We start from the raw sequence: 26,367 nt of genomic DNA, 5'->3' as shown, positions 1-26,367 counted from the left end.
CCCTGCCTGTTTTGGGTCATCTGCTGGAATGTAGTTGACGTACCTAGAGCTATACCATTAAACAGACTTTTCCCTCCCCCAGAAGCTGTCCACTGTCCACAGCGCTCATCCAGGGGTGAGGCTTTGCGAACCTCTCCCCATTCTGACTGAACGCCAGTTACCTTCATCTTGTACAGACTTTATATAGGCCACCACAACAGCTGTGAGTGAGTTCATGAGTCTAACGGCCCCTTCATGCCCGGAAGACAGTGTTTTGCAGCAGTCTTCCCTGACCTCTGACTCTTACAATCTCCCCCCTCTTCACAGTAGCCTCTGTGCCTTGGGTAGCATATGAGATATAGACATCCTGTTTGTGGCTGAGCACGCTACACTTACTGTCTGTATTTACCTCTGTGGGTAGGCCTGTCGCCCTTACATTCTTGCTAGTGTATTTTGAAGTTATATTATTTTGGTGAATATAACTTTTTTACTGCTTGATTTTTTTTTTTCCTGCTCAGAAATCCACTTTGTATAGTATATGTTTTGATGTATACACATGCAGGTAGGTGCAAATGTGTGGAGGTCAAAAGACAAAACTTTTTCTTTTTGCTTTCTTTTTTGGTTTTTCGAGACAGGTTTGTGTAGCCTTGGCTGTCCTGGACTCCCATTGTAGACCAGGCTGGCCTCGAACTTATAGAGACCCACCTGCCTCTGCCTCCCAAGTGCTGGGATTATAGGTGTGCAGTGAGGACAAAGCTTTTTAAGAGGGTCTCTCATTGCCTGGCATAGAGCTCACCAACTAGACAAGGCACGCTGGCTAGTGAGTCACAAAGGTATACCTGCTCCACGTCCAGCACTGGGACTCTAAGAATGTGCCACCACTTGTGGCCTTTCTAAAAATGTTTGCCTGTGTATTGTGTTTGTGCATGCAGGTAGGTGTATGTGCAGGTGCCCTCGTCCATGCATGTATAAGTGCAGACTAGAGACTAACACTGGTTGTATTCCTCTACAGCCTTCCATCTTGTTTTTGTTTTGTTTTTGAGATCCACTGTACCTGGAGCTTGCCATTTTGCTAGGCTGGATGGCAAGCTCCTAGGACCTTCCTGTGCTCCCCATCCCTACACTGGGTCTTGGGATGAGAGCTCAGGTCCTGAGGCCTGGGCAGTGAGTCCTTTCCCAGCTCCCTGGCCTCCTCTTGTTTTGTTTCACGTGGGTTCTGAGGGTTGACTGGGGCCTTGTGCATGTGAGACAAGCACTTTGCCCATGGATCTTCTCAGCCCCATAAGTGTTATTCTTAGCTTCTAGTTTTCTTTTGGTTATGTATGTTTATTTTCATCCTTCAGCATTTTAATTTTTCTTCATCTTTTAAGTCATAGGCACATCTCTGGCAAATATAATATATTTGAACTTTATTTTCTGCCTAGTATGGGTATTAATGCTTTCTTTTCTTTATACATAAAGGATTTTGGTTGATCTGAAAAATGAAGTTTGGTATCAAAAATGTCATGACCCTGTATGTAAAGCACAAAACTTCAAATCTAACTGTGAGTTATGAATTTTTATATTTACCACAAAGCAAAAATTAGATATCCATCTAAAACATTTTTACTATCTTTTGATTTAGGCTTTCCATTACCCACTGAAGTAAGTCTCCTGTTTCTTCTGAAAGATGTAAGTGCAGCTCTTGGCCTTGGGTTTTGTACATAGCATAAATGAACTACAAATGGTATGCTATATCCAGATAGTTTTTAAACAGTGTGGGGCATTTGTGTTTACTTTGGAACATTAGTACCTCTGATAACATGAACTGCTAGGGAATAAAGTATATAATCAATTTAGTCTTAGAATTTGCTTTAAAGAGTAAGTAAGGTACTTGTCTTATTGTCTCTTTGACCAACTGTATCTGTAGGTTGGACTTCTGTAGAACCGTGTCAAAGGGAACACACAGTTTTGCTTTTGGATATTACTAGCTTGCCAAACTAACATTTAATCCAAATAAAAAATAGAAAATACATTAAAAGCAAGTGGGTTGGGCTGGATGGATCATGATTAAGGGCACTTAACTGCTCTTACAGAATAACCAGGTTCAGCCCCCAGCACCCACATGGTGGCCCACAGCCACCTGTGACTCCAGTTCCTGGGCTCCAGCGCCCTCTGCTGACTTCCATAAGCTCCTGCATGCATGTAGTGTACACACACACACACACACACACACACACACACACAGGAAAAAACGTTTTAAAAAATAAAATAAAAAAGATAAAAACACTTCACAATAATTTGGCTAACCTGAAGCAAAAGTGTTAGCATAAATCTTCCTTCATTTATATTTGTGTGTGATCATTTTGTATCCAGAGTCATAACACACAGAGGTATTTTTTTTCCGTGAAGTATCAGAAACATTTCCAGTACTAGCTGTTACCAAATTGTTCCATGAAATCCTAGGAGACTGAAGAGATGTTGATGAGAGTTAACTGCTACTAAGTTTGCCAGCCCTGCTGACAGCTACCAACTAGTCACCAGACTGTAGACAGGGGGCAAATCACTCTCCATTTGCATTAGTGAAGTAGTATTCTTATTTCATACGTTTTGTCATGTATTATTTAGAATTTTTAAATTTTTAATTTTACCTTTAAAAATTCCACATTTAGCAGCACCTTCTTTCAGATTGCCAGTTAGAATAAATGACCTGGTACAAATTAAACAAGTGCTTAACTTTATATGCTAGAACACTGTCTGGCATCCTTTGAAATCTGCATTTAAAAGCTCTTCTGAAAATATTACATTCTAGTTTTTTATGTGTATGTGCACTTTGATTATGTCTGTGCACCACATGTGTGCTTGGTACCCAAGGAAGCAGAAGAAAGCACTGGGTTCCCTGGGACTGTAGTAACAGGTAGTGGTGAGCCACCATGTGGTGCTGGGGACGGAAGCTGGGTCCTCAGGAAGAGCAGCAGTGTTCTTAACCACTGTGCTCTTACTCCAGACCCAACATCCAAGTTTAAAGTGAGAAACCCCATGCTTGGTATGTTGGAGTGACATAGAAGAAATGATAGGCAGATTCTCCGGCAGAAAAAGTGTTAGTTTAAATTTTTTACTGTTCCTATTTATTCCTATCTCTTAAAAAGCACTGTATCATTCTTTTGAGTAGTTTCTTTCATTTTTGGCAGTGCTGGAAACTGAACCTGGAGCTTCATACATGGGAAGCAAAGGCTCCCCCAGCTACATTCGCAGCCATTGATTTATTTTGGTGACTGGTTCTGGCAGAATACTTTTCTAATATCTCAAAAATGCCAAGTGAGGGGGCTACAGAGATGGCTCCATGGTTAAGAGCACAGACTGCTCTTGCAGGGGACCCAGGTTTGAGTCTCAGCATCCACATGGCTGCTCACAAGTATCTATAGCTCCATTTCCAGATGATCTGATGTTGTCTCCTGGCCTCTGCAGGCACCAGGCATGCTGGGTGGTACCCAGACAGACATGTAGGCAAAACCACCCATGTATATAAAATAATTAAAAATTTATAAGAAAGACTGGACAAAATGTGTAAAATGCCAGGTGAAGCCAGGCACAGTGGTGCATGCTTGTAATCCTAGCACTTAGGGAGGCAGAGGCAGGTGGATCTTTGTGAGTTTGAGGCCAGCCTGGTCTACAAAGTGAGTCCAAGACAGCCAAGGCTACACAGAGAAACCCTGTCTCAAAAATACAAACAAAGCCAAGTATACACTATTACCACTATGTGAACATACCTTATATATTTATTTTTTAGAAATAATCCTATAGAAAGTGTCTTTCAAATGAACTGTTAACATTGCCATGTCTCCCTTGATCTTTTTATATATGCATTTGTATGTATTATGCATGTGCATACACATACAGGCCAGGACAGCTTTGGGTGTCAGTTCCTCAGGAGCCATTCCCCCGCTGGGCTGGTATTCATTTGGGAGGCTTGGCTGGCTGGCTGGCCACCAAGCTCCAGGGATCTATATGTCTCTGCCTCCCTAGCACTGGGATCAGTCCCTGTAGGTACCAGGGATTGATTTTAGTTAACTTAGATATGTATTTTCCAGCTTGTCTCCAGCTAGCCTCACTTCCTATTGGAACTTCTTACACCTACCTTTGCTGTACCCTTCCAGGATATTGAAATGTGTGCCACGAACCACAGGCAGTGTCAGGCTGGGAGTTTCTAGCATGTCAGCACTACAGAAGCAACTACTTTTGAGCTAATTTACCCTTCCCCACCCGCCACAGCAGCTAGCATGCTCATCTGCCTGCTGACACCTTCACTCAGGCATATTTGGAGTGTGGTGAAGTCACATACTCTGACTAATCTTTATTCCTCTGTCGTCCTCCTCCCTCTGAAATGAAGGAAGAAGAGTTCACTCCTGGTGAAGCAGATGAAGCCAGCAACTCACTGACGGAGATCCCACGGCCCAGTGACCTGTCGGCAGGCGGGTTCCCTGCTGCCGCCTGGGATGACGACGACGACGCCTGTTTCGTAGAAGCTACAGAAGATGCTGAATTAGCTGATGCTGCAGACAAGAGTCTTCTTGAGGACAAGAGTTCAGTGGATGATATACCTGATGAGCTAATTATAGAAGCACTACAGAGTAGCTGACTACAGGCAGAACTCATACAAGCTGCTCTTTGCCTGAAACCTGAGACTTGATAACATATATGTAAAATTAGGCCTGGGACTATAGCCCAACACCATAAAAAAAATCAAATTATATTAACTTATTATTAAACTTGTTTATAACAACTGTTTTATCACTTGGTTTTCTAATATTTGCTTTTTACCTAAGCCAGGTTTATTGAAGATCAGCTTTGGCATATTAAAATAGACACTCCTAATTAACCAAAATGACTCTATGCTTGCACTGACATCATTAGCAGTTTATGTAGGTTAAAACTCCTATGCCTGGTAATGGCATGCCAAGAGACTGAAGTTTATTAACACAATAATCAGAAATATAACTATGGCTTCTGAAACTATTAGACAGTTGAACTGGTGTAATGTAGTCTGGATGACCAGGCCATACTTATTTTCAGGACGGCAGCTGGGTTGTCTGTCAGGAGCGGAGACGGCGGCGGCCTTGGCTCCTCACTCCTGCTGCAGGAGCTTCCCCAGCTGGTAGTTGATGGTTTTCAGGTGTTCTTCAGCTCCCAGAATGCTTCTTGCTTTAAATAACAGAGCTGGAAGGCTAGATGACTCATACTGTTGATAAAAGAAAAACTATTTAGACTCACAAATAGCAATACATTCATAACCCTAAGGACCAAAGGCAGTGTTGGTAGTTTTCCACTGGCTCATTCCTTTTGTTTAACTGGGATCATTAGGCTCCTAGGCCATTGCATGTCCTCAGAACATAAATGTAACCTCATACGGAACTGCTCAACAGAGCTTGAGCAGATCTCTGTATTCCAAGCGAGACAAGTTGGCTCAAAGAGCTGTGGCATCTGCGCGACACCTCAGACGTGGACAAGGCACGTGTGGTGGCATGTGGGGGCTAAGCTACTTGATCTCATCTATTTCAAAACAAAAATTTACTCCAAGAGCTAATGGAATGACACCAACTGCCTGTTAAAAACTACAGCAAAATAATCTCAAAGGTATCATTTAGAAAGTTATGTACTGGGTCAATTACACCTTAAAGGTGCAATCTAAATGTCTATAGACAAAGTTACAACACAAACCAATCTAAATTAGAACAGAGAATCAATCCAATGAACAAAACCAAACTTCCTGTGGCAAACATGTGAAGGAAATTAAATTCTTAAGTAATTTACCACACTTTCGACAGCTTGCTGATAAATGTGTTTCCAAGGTATTTTTCTCAGTGATGACAAGTAAGCAGAACAGGTGTCTGCCAGTGGTGACTCCCCGAGCCCCACAAGGGGATTTGTTTGCTGCCACACACCTACCATGTTATTACAGTTCAACTGAGCAGAAGAAGCAGGCTAGCCTCCACTCCAGAGGCCCAAGCCCTGCTGTCTAAGGGGAGTGGGGCCAATTCACGTGGCGCTCTGGGTTTTATTTATGAAGAAAAAAGGGATAGGTGCTCCAACAGCAACAGTGCTACAGGCACTGAGGTATAATCCTCTTTTGTGAGGTATTCCAAAGTAGTTACCACAGCTTGATTGTCAGGCCTTGCAGTAGATCAAGGAGAGAGAACATTTGTCTTGCACATGCCAGGAGGAAGAACAAGATCTGGCCTAACAACGCACTATGTTTAGTTCGGATCAATGCTACTGTTAACTTTCACAAATTTAGTAATCAGATCCCTAAAATAAACTTTAGGTACATTTTAAAAACGTGTATTTTGTAGCTCTAATATATGAACAAATCTCAGCTCAGGAAAACTCAGATCAATCTTAAAATTGAATTTAGAGGCAAAGTATAGAAACCTGATGGATCATGAGATACACGGAGACAGTGGTGTGTAATTATGTGTCACATTCTACACACACATCTATATCAAGTCTATTAATGTACTGCTATACACAATTCTATAGATAAATATATCATTTTTTTAGTTATTAAGTACACAAGTTTATGATTTTTTAGCAAACACTTCTATTAATTAATTGGGTGTCATAGCAATAGCAAAGTCGCTGAGGCAATTTCAAAGTATTGAAACAATAGTAAACTACATTTTCCCAGCTGTTTTACCACTTCTCAACCTCTCAAGCCACTCCTGCCATTTCAGTGAGACAGCCTTTACAGCACGTCTCGATGAGCTGCGGGCAGCAGGGTGTGGCTGTTCCACTGAGAGTTGCGCACAGTCCATACGGCCCTGGAAGAACAGTCTGAAGGGGGCGCTTAGGAGTAACATGGATTCTTCTCTCCATTAAGAAGCCAGAAGGAGAGACTGCGATCTCACTGGCTGCAAAACTATTGGTACTCTACAAGCAGATGCCCATGTCGCTGCCTGACACTCAGGCCAGGTGAGCGGAACTCACCTTTTCCTTTTCCTTTGGCTCTCTCTCTTGAACGTTTGAATAATCTTGATATAGCTGTTTTAAGTTAGATAAGAAATGCCTGGAACCCTGAAGTGAGGACTTTCTCTCCTTAAGGTCATCATGTTTTGTTTGTAGCTGTTTCAGTTGTGGTTCTAATCTAGATAACAACAACAAAGAAATTAATCTTAAAAACTTATTGTGTAAAATACAAATTTAGATAAAGAACAAACACCCAAACCAAAACATTTCTCCCATATAAACTGTAGCCATAAGGTTATCATGAAATTCAAACGTTGATTTCTGTACCCCCCATATCTAGTTGCAATCCTTGTTCTGAGAAGCTCCTGTCTCAGGGTGGTGTAAACACTGCTCCCCAATTGTCCCCTGGTATGTCAATAAAGCAACTAACAGCCAATCGCTGAGCAGAGAGAGAACAGGGCTGGACTTCCTGCCAGCCAGAGGAGGAGGAGTTAGGAGAGAAAGTGGGGGATTCCCTGAGCTCAGAGGTCCAGGAGACATCGGGAGAGAGGAGCTAGACTAGGAAAGCCAAAACATGCAAGGTCAGCTGGTACTCATGCCGACAGGATGCCAGACTAGCTTAGAGGGTTGAGAATAGAGTGATAAGCCCAGTGTGATGGCGCACTCCTTTACTCCCAGCACCTGGGAGGCACAGCCAGGCAACTCTCTGTGAGTTCAAGGCCAGCCTGGTCTACAAAGCAGTCCGGGACAGCCAGGGCTACACAGAGAAACCCTGTCTCGGAAAAGAAAAGTAATAACTGTTCAGTTCTTGTGCTGTGAAGCTTGATAAAGAGATAATAGAGTTTCAATTATTTGGCTAATAGCCAGATTAAGAGAGAAACAGAAACAAATAGTTTTACAAAAATAATAACAATAAATGGCATATAATACGGTCTGGCAATGTACAGTATATGAGCATCCTAGGCAAGGAAAGAAAGAACCTGATAGAGACAGGTGGTCTGGCTTGCCCCTCAAGTTATGAACATGTAAAAGATTCCAGGGTTCCATTCATCTCAACCATGAGATACAATCAGCACCGACAGCCACGGAGAACATGCCTCACAGCTGCCGAAATTCACCCAGTCATTCAAGTCCTGGGAACTGCTGGGCTAATGTAAAGTTGGCTAACATCTTCTGGGAGTAGGTAGGCGTAGCGTGCATGACAGTTTAACCAGGAAGTCATGCAAAAAGTTTCCATTAAAATCTCCACTTTCCAAGGCCAAATAAAATCAGCAGAAAAACTGCCATAGGACCTGGGTAGAAAGATGTGTGACTTTGGGCCAACTGCCTCCTTTCTTAGTCTATAAAAGAAAAGGGGCCTTCCCCTGGCGGAGTGCCTTGCCAGGCCACAGAGGAAGAAGATGCAGGCAGACTTGCTAAGACTTGGTAGGCTGGGGTCAGTTGACAGGGGAGAAGGGTTCCCCATCTCTGAGGACAAGGGGAGGGACATTGGGGGGGAAGGGTGGAGGGAGAGTTGGACCAGGAGGAGATGAGGGAGGGGGGCTACAACTGGGATGTAGGGGAATAAATTTAAAAATATATAAATTTAATTTTTAAAAAGGGGGCAACTTGTGATTATGGCAAGGGAGGAAGAAAGGCTGCCAGTCTCATTTTTCAAATAAAAACATAAAACAACCATTCTCAAATGAAGAGTATGTGTTTCTCATGCTTTTTTTTCTTTTCCTCTATTTGCTTTGTTTTATTCTGGTTTGTCTGTTTTCCTAATGAGAGAAAAAGCATAGAGTTGGATAGGTGTGGAAGTGGATCTGGGAGTTGGCAAAGAAGGGAAAATATCAAAATAAACTATGAAAAATTTTTATTTTCAATTTTTATAAAAGAGTTCTTCAGAGCAAACAGCTGCAACATTTCCTCAGCAAACTCTACTGAACTGACGGCCATGGCCAGAGGTGCAGGGCTGCGTTCCCTGCCTTTCCTGCGGATGGGACCAGGTGGGGCTAAGTGACTCCCCAGGGCCGTAGGCGTCTCATATGCAGAGTTTAAAACAATAATATGCCTTACCTTATTAGGTTTTTTAGAAACGTGTTTGTCTGACTACAATTACAGCTAGAGAGGAAACTAAAGAGGCCAGTCTTAACACATGTCAACGGCCTCCCTGATGCCAGGTTCAGCAGAACTGAGCCTTAGCATGGCTTTATTAGAGAGCCGTAGGATACCTACCACGTGGGATCATATTGCCTAAGCATTTAGGAAAGTGCCCTGCCATAAAGGAAGCCATGGCCTTTTGCCACCATTACTGTATTACCCAATGGGTAATGGAACAGACAACTGATTTGTCTCTCTCAAAATGCTGTGGCAGTCACTTTAAACCCTAGCTCTCAGCTGGGAATGGTGGTGTAAGGCTTTAGTCCCAGCACTTGTCAGGAGTTCAAGAACAGCCTTGTCTACAAAGTGAGTTTCAGGACAGCCAGGGCTACACGGACCTTGTCTCAAAAAGCAAAACAAAACAAAAACCTAGTATTTAATTACATAGCATTTCAAGTGTTTGCTGACATATCTGTGTTCTGCTCAAGCTTCTTGCTCCCACACACCCTGGGAATTTAACCCACTGCCTTGCTCACACCAGGCAGGCGCTCTCCCACTGAGCCACATCCAAGCCTGCCCAAGCTCTGTAAAGCACCTTAAGAGTGGAGAGCATGGTGAAGTCTCTACTTAAGCCTCTGGCTCACACAGCACTACAGACCTTGGAAGGCGGAAATGTACAGACAGGCTGCCATACTGTGCACTAGCCTTCCAAACCCAGGGCATGGGAACTGCTCCCAACCCTAGACCTCAGAGTACGGAGTGACATGAGTGCCACTGCAGAGTGTGACTCTCACTGAAGAGTCAGGGACCAGTGTGTACTACACAGAAAGGCCACTTGTCAAAAAGTAAAACAGAGCGAGCAACAGAAGCAGAACTTTCTGCATGAGCCCTGCAGAGGCCCCTTCCTAGGCTAACTCACTGACTCCCACAACACCCTCTAAGGAACAGGGACAGTTCTGCCTGGGTATAGGAGGTGGTGAGGCCCTGGGAAATTCAGGAACTCACCCACTGCAGTCAGTGGCAGAGCCTGATCAAGTTCCAGGCAGTGTAATCCTACAGTCTACTCAACTAAAGCTATAGTGAGGCCAGCCCAGAGACTGGGAGACAGAGCAGAGCTGACGCTCTTCTCCAGCTCTCCCCTGAGTGACAAACCCCACTGCCCTTTGGGTGAGTGCTCAGCAGGAGCGGTGTGTTGTCTTACCGAAGGAGTTCTTCCTGGACTGCAATTAAACGCTGCCTTTTCTTGTCCACATCAGAAATGATCTGAGCAATACAAGAACACACTTAGTTAACACAGCCAACACTTGTGCTTGACTGCACTAGGTCCTGAAAGCACACAGAGAAACAGGCAGACAGGCTGCAACTTAGGGATGCCTCTGAAGGCGGTGGGACCACGGGCCCTCCCTCACTTGCCTCCTGGTTGATGTGTTTGTAGCAGGTTCATTTCTCTACAGGCCCAAAGGTGACGGAGCCAACTAGTCATGGACTGGAACTTCTAAAACTGAGCCCAAACGGCCTTTCCTCTTTCTAAGCTGATTGCCTCAGAGGCTAACTGAGGAGGACAGGACTAACAGAGAGCCCCAGGCCCTAGTCTCCATTAACATTACAAAGGCAAATAAAAACCTGACCAAACCCACAAAAGCCCTTACACAAACTGCTGGTTATAAAACTTTTAAGTGTTCACTTCCTCCTATTTCATAACCCTGAGACTCACTAAGACTTAGTGACTTACCTTAGCATTCTTCCTTTTCAGAGCTTTTAGCACCTGGACTTCTTTAAGCTACAATGACAAAAACAATATCTGATTTTTAGAAAATTAACTGCTTAAAGTTCCACGTGCTGGGGAGGTACCAGTTAGTAAACTGCTTATCATGAAAGCAAGAGGACCCAGGACCCAATTTTGGATCCCTGGCATCAACACATTTGGCTTTTCCAAGATGCTGGTGGAGCCTGGAGAGATGGCTCAGAGGTTAAGAGCCTGTTAAGAGTCTGTTCTTCCAAAGGTGCTGAGTTCAATTCCCAGAAACCACATAGATCTCACTATAGATGAGATCTAGTGCCCTCTTCTGGCATGTAGCTGTACATGCAGGAAGAATACTGTTACATAATAAATAAATAAATCTTGTGGGGTTGTTTTTGTTTTTCAGAGACAGTGTTTCTCTGTGTAGCTTTGACTGTCCTGGACTCACTTTGTAGACCAGGCTGGCCTGGAACTCACAGTAACCCGCTTGCCTCTGCACCCCCAGTGCTGGGATTAAAGGCGTGCACTGTCACCATCTGGCTAATAAATCTTAAAAACAAAAAACCAAGTGCTGGTGGAGATGGGCAGGCCCTTGGAGCTCACTGGCTGGCCAGTCTAACGAGATCATGATCTTCAGGCTCAGTGAGACCTCGTCTTAAAAATAAGTTGTAGAGTGCTTGAGAAAGTTACTCAGCCTGGGCCTCTCTGGCTCCACATACATGCACAATGCGATTACACACAGAGCTAGCCAATGCAAGCTTTTCTATAACCACAGGTTACTGTCTAAACTTTAGTTTGAGGCCAACGTGGTCTACAAAGTGAGTTCCAAGACAACCAGGGTTACACAGAGAGACCTTGTTTCAAAATAGACAGACAGATGGTAGATAGGATTCTGTCAGCAAACTTACTGTTCTGAAGAGTTCTCCTTTAATTTTAAAGTAAAATTTGTTGATGGCTTGACTACAACTTTCAGATTCTACTTTTTGTCTGTAAAAAAAATTAAAATCAGTATCAAAAAGGATTCTAAAAGATGCATTTCATTACTTGATACATAAGTACATACAGTTTGACACATATTGTTAAAAACCCAAGCACAATGTAAAACCTGTAGCTTTTTCTCGTGCTTAATAAAACTGGGAACAAGAGAGGGGAAGGGAGAGAATGAACCACGCCGACTCGTTTGGAGAGGAAACAGCTGGTGGACAGGCTCCTGGAACCTGGGGGCAGCGCACAGCCTATTACTGAACTGAGTTGTCAACTGACTGCGCTGAGAGCCTTGAGCATCCTAGGAAAGCACTTAACCCCTGAGCCACACCCCAGCCCGGCTGTTTATCACCGAGCTTTTAGGAGTTCTTGGTAAACTCTGTGTAACAGTCCTTTGTCACAGGCATCTTTCAGAACCTGTTTATTCTCTTAAAACTTCACACATGCAGTGATCACAGGCCTCCTCGTCCTATCCTGTCCTCTCCGATCACAGCTCTTCCCTTCCAGTTCCCCTCCTGCTGTCCTATCTTTTTATGGTTTTATTGATCCACCTAATGTAATCAGGAGTGTCTGCCTAAGCATGGGTTGGGAACAAATAAGTCTCTTGCAAAAAAAAAAAATTTTTACAGTAAAAAATTACTTGTACACTTCACATTTCTCAGGATAGCTAAGGAGTACTGCTCCAGGGGTGACTAAGCATGTCTCTGCTCTCAGAAAGATGCGCCTCCTGGGTAGACGGCGCCATGGCCAGTGTCTTCAGAGTGGCTGCAGCAGAGGAGGAGTGGATAAGGCAGAGGACACAGTCTGGGCTGAGGAAGGTTAGGAGATGGGATGGGATGGTTGGTTTTGTCAAGCGCACAATCTAGAGTTGACTGGGAAGAGCATCTCACTGAGGGGCTGTCTAGACCATGATGTCCTGAGGGCGTGCACGTGAGGGAATTTTAGTGGAGTTAACTGAGGTGGGAAGACCCACCAGAATGTGGGCAGCACCATGTTATTCATGGGCGCCCAGAATATACAAAGTGGAGAAAGCCCCCAGAATTAGCAAGTTTGTCTGCACTCAAGATGTCTGCTCTGGTCTGTGGATGTGACTCCCCGCTTCAAGAGCCTGCAGCCTTGACTCCCTCACAGTGATGGAACTGTGAGGTAAAAGAAACCCCTTCCCTCCTGAGTTACTCCTCAGGATATGTTACCACAGCAACAGAAAAGAAAGTGGCCAGTGTTGGGCAGAGCTGCTCCTTCTGTCCACCAGTTCTTCTATAGCAACATGACAATTTCTCTCATTGACTCCGCCCACGAGCTCAAGTGTGCAGTCTGCCAGACTGCCCAGGGTTCCCTGCAGCTTAAACACCTTGAATGAGCTGCTAAGCCCAAAGGCAGGACGCCAGTGGCGGGGCCCCACACTGTGGCTCATGGCAGGAAGGGGCACCCTTCCTTGGATGCCAGCCTGCCTCCTCCTTTCCTCTTCCTCCAGGAAGCGAGTGTCGGGCAAATCTCCCACAGCAGCATGACAGGAAGTTGGCCTTGGGGCAGAGTTGAGGAGATTATTGGTCCAGATGCAGAGTGGCTTGGAGAAGATGGGACGTTTGCGTTATCCTGTGGCTCCACAGCCCCTTCTCCGCGTAGCGCAGCCTCTGCCCATCTCCTGAGCTGCTCTGTCTGTGTTTTGTGACTCCACCCTTTGTTTTCCTGCCTGACTAGTGTCAAGGGGAACAGTGGGCCCCATTCTCAGGAAAGCCAGATACATTCACAGCTGTGTGACCTGTTGACGTCTCTCAGACACACTCTGGCAGGCTGCATTTAAAAAAAAAATTTGCTTAATATCTTATATTTTACAACCACTCTCTTCAGGAAAGAACAGCACCAGAATTGTACTGGTGAAAAATAAGTGAAAGCTGACTAGTTCAGCTGTTTATTTAGTTTCCCCCACCCCAGGCTGGAAGAGGTGGCTGAGGGGGGCCCCTAGCAGAGTGTGAGGCCCTGACAAGGCTGCTGTCCTCTGCCATGCCTGATGGAGGCCGCGCAGCCGTGGGCCTCCCCCATCACTGTTTTCACAGGAACTGGCAGACTGGAGTGTGGCCATATTTGGCATATACTACCTGATTGAGAAAAACCAACAGCACTGGAGAAACATATTTCTAGATTTAAAAAAAAAATCTGTGAAAAAGGTCTAGAGTAGATGACATAGTAACTCGAAATGCATAAAATGTAAAAAAAAAAAAAAGAAAGAAAAAGAAAATGTAAAGCTATCTTAAGACAGTGATACTGATAACTGGGCTGGCCGCAGTGGTACCCGGAGCACAGCTGATGAGGTCCGCCTATCACAGCCTCAGGCACTTACTTGTACTCCAGAAAGGTTTTCTCAAATGCAGACAAAATAACATCCAGCTCCATGATCTCACTACGTTTCTTTCCTTCTGGACACCAAATGCGCATACTTTCAGGAGCATCTAGAATATTAAACACATGTCAGTTTAACACATTCCTTATCAAAACCGGCTGTGGGCCCAGGGCTCTGAAACCCTGAACATAAGCAGTCCTACCAGAGTGTGAGAACAGCCACAGCCGCCTCCCTCCTTCCTGTCAGCGCTTACTGCACCTACGGCTTGCTTTTGGAGACAGGCTCTACATCTTAGCGTGGGGTCTCCTTTCAGCCACGTTAAACTTCTTACACCTGTTCACATGACATTACACTTGTTCACATGTGACATTATACCTGTTCATATGACATTACACTTGTTCACATGTCACATTACACCTGTTCACATGACATTACACTTGTTCACATGTGACATTACACCTGTTCACATGTGACATTACACCTGTTCACATGACATTACACTTGTTCACATGTGACATTACACCTGTTCACATGACATTACACTTGTTCACATGTGACATTACACCTGTTCACATGACATTACACTTGTTCACATGTGACATTACACCTGTTCACATGACATTACACTTGTTCACATGTGACATTACACCTGTTGGTGTGATATTATACCTGTTCACATGTGACATTACACCTGTTCGTGTGACATTACACCTGTTCACATGACATTATACTTGTTCACATGTGACATTATACCTGTTCATATGACATTACACTTGTTCACATGTGACATTACACCTGTTGACATGACATTACACTTGTTCACATGTGACATTACACCTGTTCACATGTGACATTATACCTGTTCACATGACATTACACTTGTTCACATGTGACATTACACCTGTTCACATGACATTACACTTGTTCACATGTGACATTACACCTGTTCACATGACATTACACTTGTTCACATGTCACATTACACCTGTTCACATGACATTACACCTGTTCACATGTGACATTACACCTGTTCACATGACATTACACCTGTTCACATGTGACATTACACCTGTTCACATGACATTACACTTGTTCACATGTGACATTATACCTGTTCACATGTGACATTACACCTGTTCACATGTGACATTACACCTGTTCACATGACATTACACTTGTTCACATGTGACATTACACCTGTTCACATGACATTACACTTGTTCACATGTGACATTACACCTGTTCACATGACATTACACCTGTTCACATGACATTACACTTGTTCACATGTGACATTACACCTGTTCACATGACATTACACTTGTTCACATGTGACATTACACCTGTTCGTGTGATATTATACCTGTTCACATGTGACATTACACCTGTTCGTGTGACATTACACCTGTTCACATGACATTACACTTGTTCGTGTGACATTGCTACTTCTATTTTTTAGTACCATTTTTAAACTGTGCGGATATAGTAGGAGTTTACAATGACGTGGCAGATCGGTTCATAGCTGTCTTATAACTCTACAACCTCGCTCTCTACTCCTCCAGGAAAAATGAAAACACACTGATAAAACTGTGCATAGACATGTTCACAGGGTGGGGGGAAGTTCATAATGAGGCTTAGGATGAAGCTCACTGTGAAGAACTCAATTCCCAGCACTGGAAGGGATTTTAAAAAAAGAAGAAAGAAAGAAAGAAAGAAAGAAAGAAAGAAAGAAAGAAAGAGAGAGAGAAGAGAAAGCCTGAGAGGGTGGAGTACGGGTCACACAGGCTTTCTTTGTAACAGCCCAGGCCTGGAAGCACAGTGCCCATCAGCACAGAGACTAGTGAGCAAGGACATAGACACTGCACATAATTCCCTCCACATGACTTTTAAAAAAGGCTTATCTTTATTTTTATTACATGTTTATGTGTGTGAATGTATGCAGGTCCCTACGGAGGCCTGAGGCGGACACTGGTCCTGAACTACTGTAAACTGCCTGATGTGGGTGCTGGGAACTGAACTTTGGACAAGTGAGGCAGAGAGGAAAGGAATGGGGGTTAGAGTCTATGAAGCATATTACATGCATTAAAGTTTTTTCACAACAAAACGATTAAAAATGTTACTCCAAAGGCATAATTTCTTAAATGGCAGTTTTAGCCAGGATGGGAGTGTGTGCCTTTAGCCCCGGCACGCGGGAGGCAGAGGCAGATGGATCTCTGTGAGTTTCAGGACAGCCAGGGCTACAAAAAAACCCCTCTTTGAACCCACCCCACAAAAAACAAAAAACAAACAAACCAAAAACCCATTTGCTATTTCAACAACTAACACAACTTAAAAATAGGATTATTTTTGAGACATCATGTACAAATGAGAAATCGTAAAGCACCAGTGTGTACCTGGGTCTGCAGCTTCACTTGTTGGTCTCTTCCCTCTGATAGGAGACGGCCTCACGTTCTTCTGAGTTTTCTACCAAGAAACAAAACAAATAGTATTAGCCTTTTAATTTGAGAAAAATCTTTCCCTTGAAATTTAAAGATGACATTATCAAGACATCAACTGATTTTAGCTACAGTTGTTATTTAGTTCCCAGGGAAGAGTAAAGACCAAAGAGGCCGCAGGACACAAAGAAACGGCAACACACTGGGGCGTTCCCTGGTCACTGGCAAGTCTAAGAACAGACCCCGTCTCAAAACAAGACCCTGTCTCAAAAGCAAAGCAAAGGAAAGCGGCTGCGCGCATAGCTTAGTTGGTGGAGCACTCGCCTAGTGTATGCAAAGCCCGCGTTCAGCCCCTCGCATACACTGGGCAAGGTGGCAAAGCCTGTGGTCCTAGCACTCACACTCAGGAAGAAAAGGCCTGGAGATCAGCTCTCCAGGGCAATCCTTGGCTACGCAGTGAGTTTAGTGCTACCCTGGGCTCTCCGAGACCATTTTCAAATAAGCACGCAACCCTTAGAACACACACAATAAGACAACACACTAAATGACTGGTAAGCTTTAAGACCGTAATAAAAATATACCCAATATACAAGCTGGACTGATCTAAGCCATGTATAATAAAAAGTTCAAAGAGAGGGCATGGAGAGACGGCTCAGGGAGGAAGGCTGCTCTCCCAGAGGACCCAGGTTTAGTTCCTAGCACCCACCAGGTGGCTCACATGTGTCTGTGCCCCCAGTTCCAGGCGATCTAATACCCTCTCCTGGTCCCTGGGGGCACCAAGCATATGTGTGGTGTATAGACATGCATGCAGACAAAATACATTTAAAAAGTTGAAAAAAAAAGAAGAGTAAGAACTGGACAGAAAATTGTATTTGAACAATGACTACTGTTTTCAGGATGCAGAGGTGCGAGGCTCAGCAGGCCATATTCAAGCTACATCCAGTATAATACAGCAGAACACATGTCACACACAGCCCGCAAGTGACACTAAGATGGGGGAAAGCCTGATGCCAGCGGGGAGGGACAAGGGGCACTGTAAGTACATGGACACGGACAAAACTTCCAGGAGGACCAAGGGAAACTGGAGGGCTGCGGGGACAGACCTGAAGAGCTCAGGGCAATGCTGTCAACTCAGAATTCTGTACCAAGACAAATATCCGTGAAAGGCAGAGGTGAGTGAAATGCATGGTGGCAAAATCTGGAAGGCTATCGCCAGGGACTGCAGCAAAGAAAGTGGGGTGCTCTGCAGGCCGAGGGGGGAGGCACCAGGCAGGAAGTGGACAAGAGAACTGGAAAGGAAATGTGGGAAAACAAAACACAGCAGGATCTCTCCCCAGCTTCTTAAAAAGGGAACTGCTTCAAGCAAAAACGGCAACCCAGTGAGGTTAAGAGTCATAATAGAGGTACAATAAAGGCAAAGATCAGAGAAGACAGGGATGGAGGAAGGGAATTCTCACAGACTGCTACGTAGCTACTGTTCCAAGAGGTAGCTTTCAGCCAGAAAGGAGGAGAGGGTATAGGCTCAATTTTATTAGCAAATATATTTTATTATGAACTTATTAACCAAGAGCACCTCACTTATAACCTGACTAACCTAAACAATAGGAAAAGAAGATTAAAGAATACAATAATGAAACTGTAAGAATATCAGTTCCTAGGAACGATTCTCCTGGCGTAATCAGCAGGATTTCTTCTGCTGGAACCTGGAGCAACCAGAAACCAGAACTTCAGCTGGAGCCTGAAGCCCCAAAGCCTTCCCTCCAGCCATTCTCTCTAGGAGCTCAAAGTGAAGCGATGAACAGCCAAAACTATCCCAAGTCTCCAAAGGCCCCGCTCCTTGTTTTTGGCTCACATTTACACCTCCTCTCAGAATTTGTTCAAGGATGTTTTTCATCTGGTTAACAACTAATCTCCCCCACACGGTGGTTCGACTTCTAAGGGAATAAACATCACCTGCTCTCACCTGTCTCACAGGTCTTTTTCTCATCCCCCATTTGTGATGTAAACAGACACACACACACACACAAACACACACACACACACACACACACACACACACACACACACACACACGAGGAAACACAGCTAGTTCACAAAAAAAGAGAACCAAATACCCAAAACATCCAGTTACATCAGAATTACCAAAAAACGAACTTTCTCCCCCTCCCCCGCCTTTGTCTCTGTCTCCCTCCCTTTTGCTCTCTCTCTCTCTCTCCCTCCCCCTTCTCTCTCTCTCTCTCTCTCTCTCTCTCTCTCTCTCTCTCTCACAGACACACACACACACACACATACACACAGACAGCAGGGGGATAAGATAGTCTCCTTGAGCCCAATTACTCTTGGAAGTATGCACACAATAAAGGCACCTGTCTCTATTAGACAACTCAAGAACAAAACCTAGAAGGGACGGGTGAAAATAAGTAGCAAGACTGTAGACTTACACCTAGTTATATCAACACTTATATAAAAAGCAACTTAACCAGAGAATAGGGTCATGAGGCCGAGACCATCAGGAGGACAGGGACACGCTGTTTGTGAGATGGGACTTGGGAGAAAGAGTGACAGGTGGCTTAACGAAGGTACCAAGTTTCATTTAAATCTGCTGCACAGCCGGGAAACTACATCAGTAGGAATAAACATTATTTACAGTGGCTAAAAGTGAACTCCACAGGTCTCACCACATGTGTTACATGTTTGTTGCTATGAAAAGACACCCTGACCAGGGCAGTTTCTAGAGGGTGTATTGGGGCTTACAGTCCAGAGGGTTAGGGTTCATAGTAGGGGTGTGGGTGGGGGGCACAGGCACAGCAGCTGCGGCTGGAAACTGATGCTCACACCTCAAGCCACTAACAGAAGACAGACTGTGCACTGGAAACTGGAAACCTTGCATGGCTTTTGAAACCTCAAAGCCTGACTGGGTGACACACTTCCTCCAGCAAGGCCACACCCCTAAGCCCATCCAAACAGTTACAAACCGAGGATCGGACACTCAGATGCCCGAGAATACAGTGGGCATCTCACTCAAATTACCACACCACAGAAAAAGGGGAGCAAAGGTAATGGATGTGTTAGCTTGATCTTAGCATTCCATATAAACCATCCCACTGCATCCCACGGGGACATCCGATCATGGCAACAGCTTAACAAAATGTCTTCAGGAAAGAAACGCTTAAATCCTCAAGGAGGCAGCATGCAGCAGCACATGCCTGCAGTCCTGGCTACTCAGGAGCCCACAAGTTCGAGAACAGCCTGGATACTATACTAAGATCTGATCTCAAAAACTCCAAATCAAAACAAAAAGAAATTCAAAGGACTAAATAAAAGCTATAAAATTGTGATGCTAAAGGAAAAAAACAACAACAACAACAAATCCCAACCTTTCTCCTTTACATAACTAACAGGTCAAATAGACCCCCACCGCCTTCACCAAGACACCAGCGAAACACAGTAAGAAGACGTACCTGAACTAGACTATCCACCAACCGCACTGCCCCTGACAAGTAGAAACACTTCACTCAACAGCGAAGTCAAGCACATGGAGTACTTATCGTGAAAGACCAGAGGGAGGAGAGCCTACACAATTTGTGCTAAGAAGAGAAACAGCAGGTTTATAGGAAGGAAATTACCCTTCAGAGCGCACTTTCAGAAAAACAGGCCTCACAGTCACAGCCAGCCATGAGCAGGCATGATGGGGTCATGAAGGGGACAGACAGAGCCTCGGCTTGCTTCAAGTCCCCAGCAGCTGCCCTAGGAGAGACAGCCACTGTGTAGAACATGACAGGGACCTTCAGTTTCTGAAGAGATAAGGGGCTGGTTCTGGCTCTTGCAGGTTTTCGGGAGGGATAAGTAAGCGTCATATTATGGCGTGGCCTGGCCTTGGGCACAAGGAGAGTGGAGGCAGCACTGGTTAGGGCCAGAGACTTACACTGCAGCTCCAAAGGGAAGGGCTACACGGACACAGCACAGCACAGCATACTTTCTCACCACTCTGTCCCAGGGCTCTCTCTGTTCAGAGCTGCAGGAAGCATGGCCTGACTTCCAGGAAAGAGCAGAAGGCCGCTAGAGGGTCTGTCTATAACTAACAATATGCATCCGCTTATACAACAAGTGTTATTAAAAATAAGAAAAAACTTTGTTTTGTCTATGTATACAGAAGGGAACCGTGGCAGACTGTATAAGAAATAACCCCGGAGGTCATCTGCCTATGGGTAGTGATGGGGAAGGAAGAAAGGAGGGAGGGGCAGGGGGAGAAAGGACCCCAGTGTACTTGAAGGTGTTTTCAAAGATGAGAATGAATTGTTTACCTAAACATCCAACCAAGTGAATTAATAAAACAATATATAAGAATAGGAACCAAAAGATACTATACTTCAATTACCTTAAAAACAAATATGACCCATAGCATTTTTTTCCCTAAGAAAATGAATCGGGGTATACACCTACGCACCAAGTTCCGCCACAAAGAAACCCATTACTAAGCAGGCTGTACTAATGCATTTAAGAAGACACACAAACACACACACCCCTAATAATTAACAAAAAAAAAGAGGCCATGTATTTGAAAAAGCAATGGGGGCTTATGGGAGGGTTTGGACGGAAGAAAGGGAAAGGGAAAATGATGTGATTATATTATAATCTCAAAAAGAAAATAATTAAAAAAGAAATGTATCAAAGCCCCAAAATTGTACAAGTTGCAGGCATTAGGTAAAATGGCGCTGTGATACCGTGGGCATCTATGAACAGGGCAGGCACTAGGTAAAATGGCGCTGTGATACCGTGGGCATCTATGAACAGGGCAGGCACTAGTTAAAATGACGCTGTGATACCGAGGGCATCTATGAACAGGGCAGGCACTAGGTAAAATGACGCTGTGATACCGTGGGCATCTATGAACAGGGCAGGCACTAGGTAAAATAGCACTGTGATACCGTGGGCATCTATGAACAGGGCAGGCACTAGGTAAAATGGCACTGTGATACAGTGGGCATCTATGAACAGGGCAGGCACTAGGTAAAATGGCGCTGTGATACCGTGGGCATCTATGAACAGGGCAGGCACTAGGTAAAATAGCACTGTGATACCGTGGGCATCTATGAACAGGGCAGGCACTAGGTAAAATGGCGCTGTGATACCGTGGGCATCTATGAACAGGGCAGGCACTAGTTAAAATGACGCTGTGATACCGAGGGCATCTATGAACAGGGCAGGCACTAGGTAAAATGACGCTGTGATACCGTGGGCATCTATGAACAGGGCAGGCACTAGGTAAAATAGCACTGTGATACCGTGGGCATCTATGAACAGGGCAGGCACTAGGTAAAATGGCGCTGTGATACCGTGGGCATCTATGAACAGGGCAGGCACTAGGTAAAATGATGCTGTGATACAGTGGGCATCTATGAACAGGGCAGGCACTAGGTAAAATAGCACTGTGATACCATGGGCATCTATGAACAGGGCAGGCACTAGGTAAAATGATGCTGTGATACAGTGGGCATCTATGAACAGGGCAGGCACTAGTTAAAATAGCACTGTGATACAGTGGGCATCTATGAACAGCGCAGGCAATAGGTAAAATGGCGCTGTGATACAGTGGGCATATATGAACAGGGCAGGCACTAGGTAAAATAGCACTGTGATACAGTGGGCATCTATGAACAGGGCAGACACTAGGTAAAATAGCACTGTGATACCGTGGGCATCTATGAACAGGGCAGGCACTAGGTAAAATGGCACTGTGATACAGTGGGCATCTATGAACAGGGCAGGCACTAGTTAAAATAGCACTGTGATACAGTGGGCATCTATGAACAGGGCAGGCACTAGGTAAAATAGCACTGTGATACAGTGGGCATCTATGAACAGGGCAGGCACTAGGTAAAATGGCACTGTGATACCGTGGGCATCTATGAACAGGGCAGGCACTAGGTAAAATGGCACTGTGATACAGTGGGCATCTATGAACAGGGCAGGCACTAGGTAAAATGGCACTGTGATACAGTGGGCATCTATGAACAGGGCAGGCACTAGGTAAAATAGCACTGTGATACAGTGGGCATCTATGAACAGGGCAGGCACTAGGTAAAATGGCACTGTGATACAGTGGGCATCTATGAACAGGGCAGGCACTAGTTAAAATAGCACTGTGATACAGTGGGCATCTATGAACAGGGCAGGCACTAGGTAAAATAGCACTGTGATACAGTGGGCATCTATGAACAGGGCAGGCACTAGGTAAAATAGCACTGTGATACCGTGGGCATCTATGAACAGGGCAGGCACTAGGTAAAAATGATGCTGTGATCCAGTGGGCATCTATGAACAGGGCAGGCACTAGGTAAAATGACGCTGGTATACCGTGGGCATCTAAACAGGGCAGGCACTAGGTAAAATGATGCTGTGATACAGTGGGCATCTATGAACAGGGCAGGCACTAGGTAAAATGGCGCTGTGATACCGTGGGCATCTATGAACAGGGCAGGCACTAGGTAAAATGATGCTGTGATACAGTGGGCATCTATGAACAGGGCAGGCACTAGGTAAAATAGCACTGTGATACCGTGGGCATCTATGAACAGGGCAGGCACTAGGTAAAATGATGCTGTGATACAGTGGGCATCTATGAACAGGGCAGGCACTAGGTAAAATGATGCTGTGATACAGTGGGCATCTATGAACAGGGCAGGCACTAGGTAAAATAGCACTGTGATACAGTGGGCATCTATGAACAGGGCAGGCACTAGGTAAAATGACGCTGTGATACCGTGGGCATCTATGAACAGGGCAGGCACTAGTTAAAATAGCGCTGTGATACAGTGGGCATCTATGAACAGGGCAGGCACTAGGTAAAATGGCGCTGTGATACCGTGGGCATCTATGAACAGGGCAGGCACTAGGTAAAATAGCACTGTGATACAGTGGGCATCTATGAACAGGGCAGGCACTAGGTAAAATGGCGCTGTGATACCGTGGGCATCTATGAACAGGGCAGGCACTAGGTAAAATGGCACTGTGATACAGTGGGCATCTATGAACAGGGCAGGCACTAGTTAAAATAGCACTGTGATACAGTGGGCATCTATGAACAGGGCAGGCACTAGGTAAAATGGCGCTGTGATACAGTGGGCATCTATGAACAGGGCAGGCACTAGTTAAAATAGCACTGTGATACAGTGGGCATCTATGAACAGGGCAGACACTAGGTAAAATGACGCTGTGATACCGTGGGCATCTATGAACAGGGCAGGCACTAGGTAAAATGACGCTGTGATACAGTGGGCATCTATGAACAGGGCAGGCACTAGGTAAAATGACGCTGTGATACCGAGGGCATCTATGAACAGGGCAGGCACTGGTTAAAATGACGCTGTGATACCGTGGGCATCTATGAACAGGGCAGGCACTAGGTAAAATGACGCTGTGATACCGTGGGCATCTATGAACAGAGCAGGCACTAGGTAAAATGACGCTGTGATACCGTGGGCATCTATGAACAGGGCAGGCACTAGGTAAAATAGCACTGTGATACGGTGGGCATCTATGAACAGGGCAGGCACTAGGTAAAATGACGCTGTGATACCGTGGGCATCTATGAACAGAGCAGGCACTAGGTAAAATGACGCTGTGATACCGTGGGCATCTATGAACAGGGCAGGCACTAGGTAAAATAGCACTGTGATACGGTGGGCATCTATGAACAGGGCAGGCACTAGGTTAAATAGCACTGTGATACAGTGGGCATCTATGAACAGGGCAGGCACTAGGTAAAATGACACTGTGATACGGTGGGCATCTATGAACAGGGCAGGCACTAGGTAAAATGACGCTGTGATACCGTGGGCATCTATGAACAGAGCAGGCACTAGGTAAAATGACGCTGTGATACCGTGGGCATCTATGAACAGGGCAGGCACTAGGTAAAATAGCACTGTGATACGGTGGGCATCTATGAACAGGGCAGGCACTAGGTAAAATGGCACTGTGATACAGTGGGCATCTATGAACAGGGCAGGCACTAGTTAAAATAGCACTGTGATACAGTGGGCATCTATGAACAGGGCAGGCACTAGGTAAAATGGCGCTGTGATACAGTGGGCATCTATGAACAGGGCAGGCACTAGTTAAAATAGCACTGTGATACAGTGGGCATCTATGAACAGGGCAGACACTAGGTAAAATGACGCTGTGATACCGTGGGCATCTATGAACAGGGCAGGCACTAGGTAAAATGACGCTGTGATACAGTGGGCATCTATGAACAGGGCAGGCACTAGGTAAAATGACGCTGTGATACCGAGGGCATCTATGAACAGGGCAGGCACTGGTTAAAATGACGCTGTGATACCGTGGGCATCTATGAACAGGGCAGGCACTAGGTAAAATGACGCTGTGATACCGTGGGCATCTATGAACAGAGCAGGCACTAGGTAAAATGACGCTGTGATACCGTGGGCATCTATGAACAGGGCAGGCACTAGGTAAAATAGCACTGTGATACGGTGGGCATCTATGAACAGGGCAGGCACTAGGTAAAATGACGCTGTGATACCGTGGGCATCTATGAACAGAGCAGGCACTAGGTAAAATGACGCTGTGATACCGTGGGCATCTATGAACAGGGCAGGCACTAGGTAAAATAGCACTGTGATACGGTGGGCATCTATGAACAGGGCAGGCACTAGGTTAAATAGCACTGTGATACAGTGGGCATCTATGAACAGGGCAGGCACTAGGTAAAATGACACTGTGAGAGTCCTGGTGACAAGCAGATGGTGAGGAGAGTCCAGGGAAGAACTGTGCAGTGCACACCCGGACACAGATGCGGTTCTGGGTCATGAAGTTGTAGCTAAATCTTCCTTCCTGTCTAGATCTTTTAAAAGAAACATTGCTTTCTGTATTAAAAGCTCTAGATGTATTTTTAATATTGGGTTCTCCTTCATATTTTAAATGAAGTCTTTCCTCTCCGAGAGGCAGACAGTGCTCACCGGTTGTCTCTGTGTCGCTCGAGTTCCTTCTACAGCAGAGGGCTGAGTGCTATGGGGTCCTGTCCTCCTGGCGGTGACACGGTCCTCTGGCTTCTCAGGGGTTGCTGAAGACGCTGCAGGAGGAGCAGCCTGGTGCCTCCGCTGTGCACTTGGTCTCTCTGCGGAGCCCACTTTCCTCCTTACGTCATCTTCAGAGCTGTCAGACTCGCCGCTGACGGGCTCGAGCCTCCTTGGCTGTGAAGGAAACAGCAGTGCTAGTTTACAAAACTCAAAGCTTGTGATTCTCTGATGTCGGGGAACTATACTTTCCATCTCTCATTTATAAACATCAGAATGAACATTTAGAAGACAGCATGATTAGAATGCTACCCAATTCTCTCTGCCTTTGTAAAACACACACTGAACATATTGTCGGAATGCTACAGAATTGGACTGGGTAAATAGAGATCTGAGAATTCTTTCATAACACTTCAGACACAACAATATCTTTCTTGGACTAGTCTGATAGGCCAGCAGGGAAAGGCTGATGGTCTGAGGTCAATCCCTTAGACCCGTAGGGAGGACATGAAGAATGGGCTCATACAAGTTGTCCTGTGACCTCCAAACATACAGTTTCATGTACTTGTCCACACACATACACATACACACACAAAAAAGGGGATATAATTCATTTTAAAATGATCATAAGCCGGGCGTGATGGCACACACCTTTAATCCCAGCACTAGGGAGGCAGAGGCAGGTGGATTGCTCTGAGTTTGAAGCCAGCCTGGTCTACAAAGTAAGTCTAGGACAGCCAAGGCTACACATAGAAACCTTGTCTCAAAAAACCAAAAAATAAAAATAAATAAAATAAAATAAAAGAAATTTAAAAGATATTT

General features: G+C 45.1%; 2 protein-coding genes across 5 annotated transcripts in view; one reads left to right on the top strand and one right to left on the bottom strand.

The window, feature by feature from the left end:
* The window catches only part of PRIMPOL (primase and DNA directed polymerase), a 35,960-nt gene extending 31,117 nt beyond the window's left edge, over positions 1–4,843 (top strand). For all 4 annotated transcript variants that reach the window (XM_084758955.1, XM_084758954.1, XM_084758957.1 and 1 more), the window contains exons 11-13: positions 1,441–1,523; positions 1,604–1,650; positions 4,349–4,843. In XM_084758955.1, the coding sequence (XP_084615081.1) occupies positions 1,441–1,523; positions 1,604–1,650; positions 4,349–4,597 (379 nt within the window). In that variant the 3' untranslated portion in view covers positions 4,598–4,843. The remainder of the gene's footprint in view (positions 1–1,440; positions 1,524–1,603; positions 1,651–4,348) is intronic.
* CENPU (centromere protein U) overlaps positions 4,758–26,367 on the bottom strand; it is a 33,697-nt gene continuing 12,087 nt past the window's right edge. Inside the window, exons 6-13 of the mRNA XM_084758965.1 lie at positions 25,489–25,722; positions 16,463–16,532; positions 14,070–14,178; positions 11,653–11,731; positions 10,736–10,783; positions 10,205–10,266; positions 6,943–7,099; positions 4,758–5,197 (exon numbers count right to left, since the gene is read on the bottom strand). Of these exons, the coding sequence (XP_084615091.1) occupies positions 5,084–5,197; positions 6,943–7,099; positions 10,205–10,266; positions 10,736–10,783; positions 11,653–11,731; positions 14,070–14,178; positions 16,463–16,532; positions 25,489–25,722 (873 nt within the window). The 3' untranslated portion in view covers positions 4,758–5,083. The remainder of the gene's footprint in view (positions 5,198–6,942; positions 7,100–10,204; positions 10,267–10,735; positions 10,784–11,652; positions 11,732–14,069; positions 14,179–16,462; positions 16,533–25,488; positions 25,723–26,367) is intronic.

Source organism: Acomys minous (assembly GCF_964271855.1).
Source record: "Acomys minous genome assembly, chromosome: 15".
Classification (NCBI taxonomy): Eukaryota; Metazoa; Chordata; class Mammalia; order Rodentia; family Muridae; genus Acomys; species Acomys minous.
This window is presented reverse-complemented; position numbering and strand designations above follow the sequence as displayed.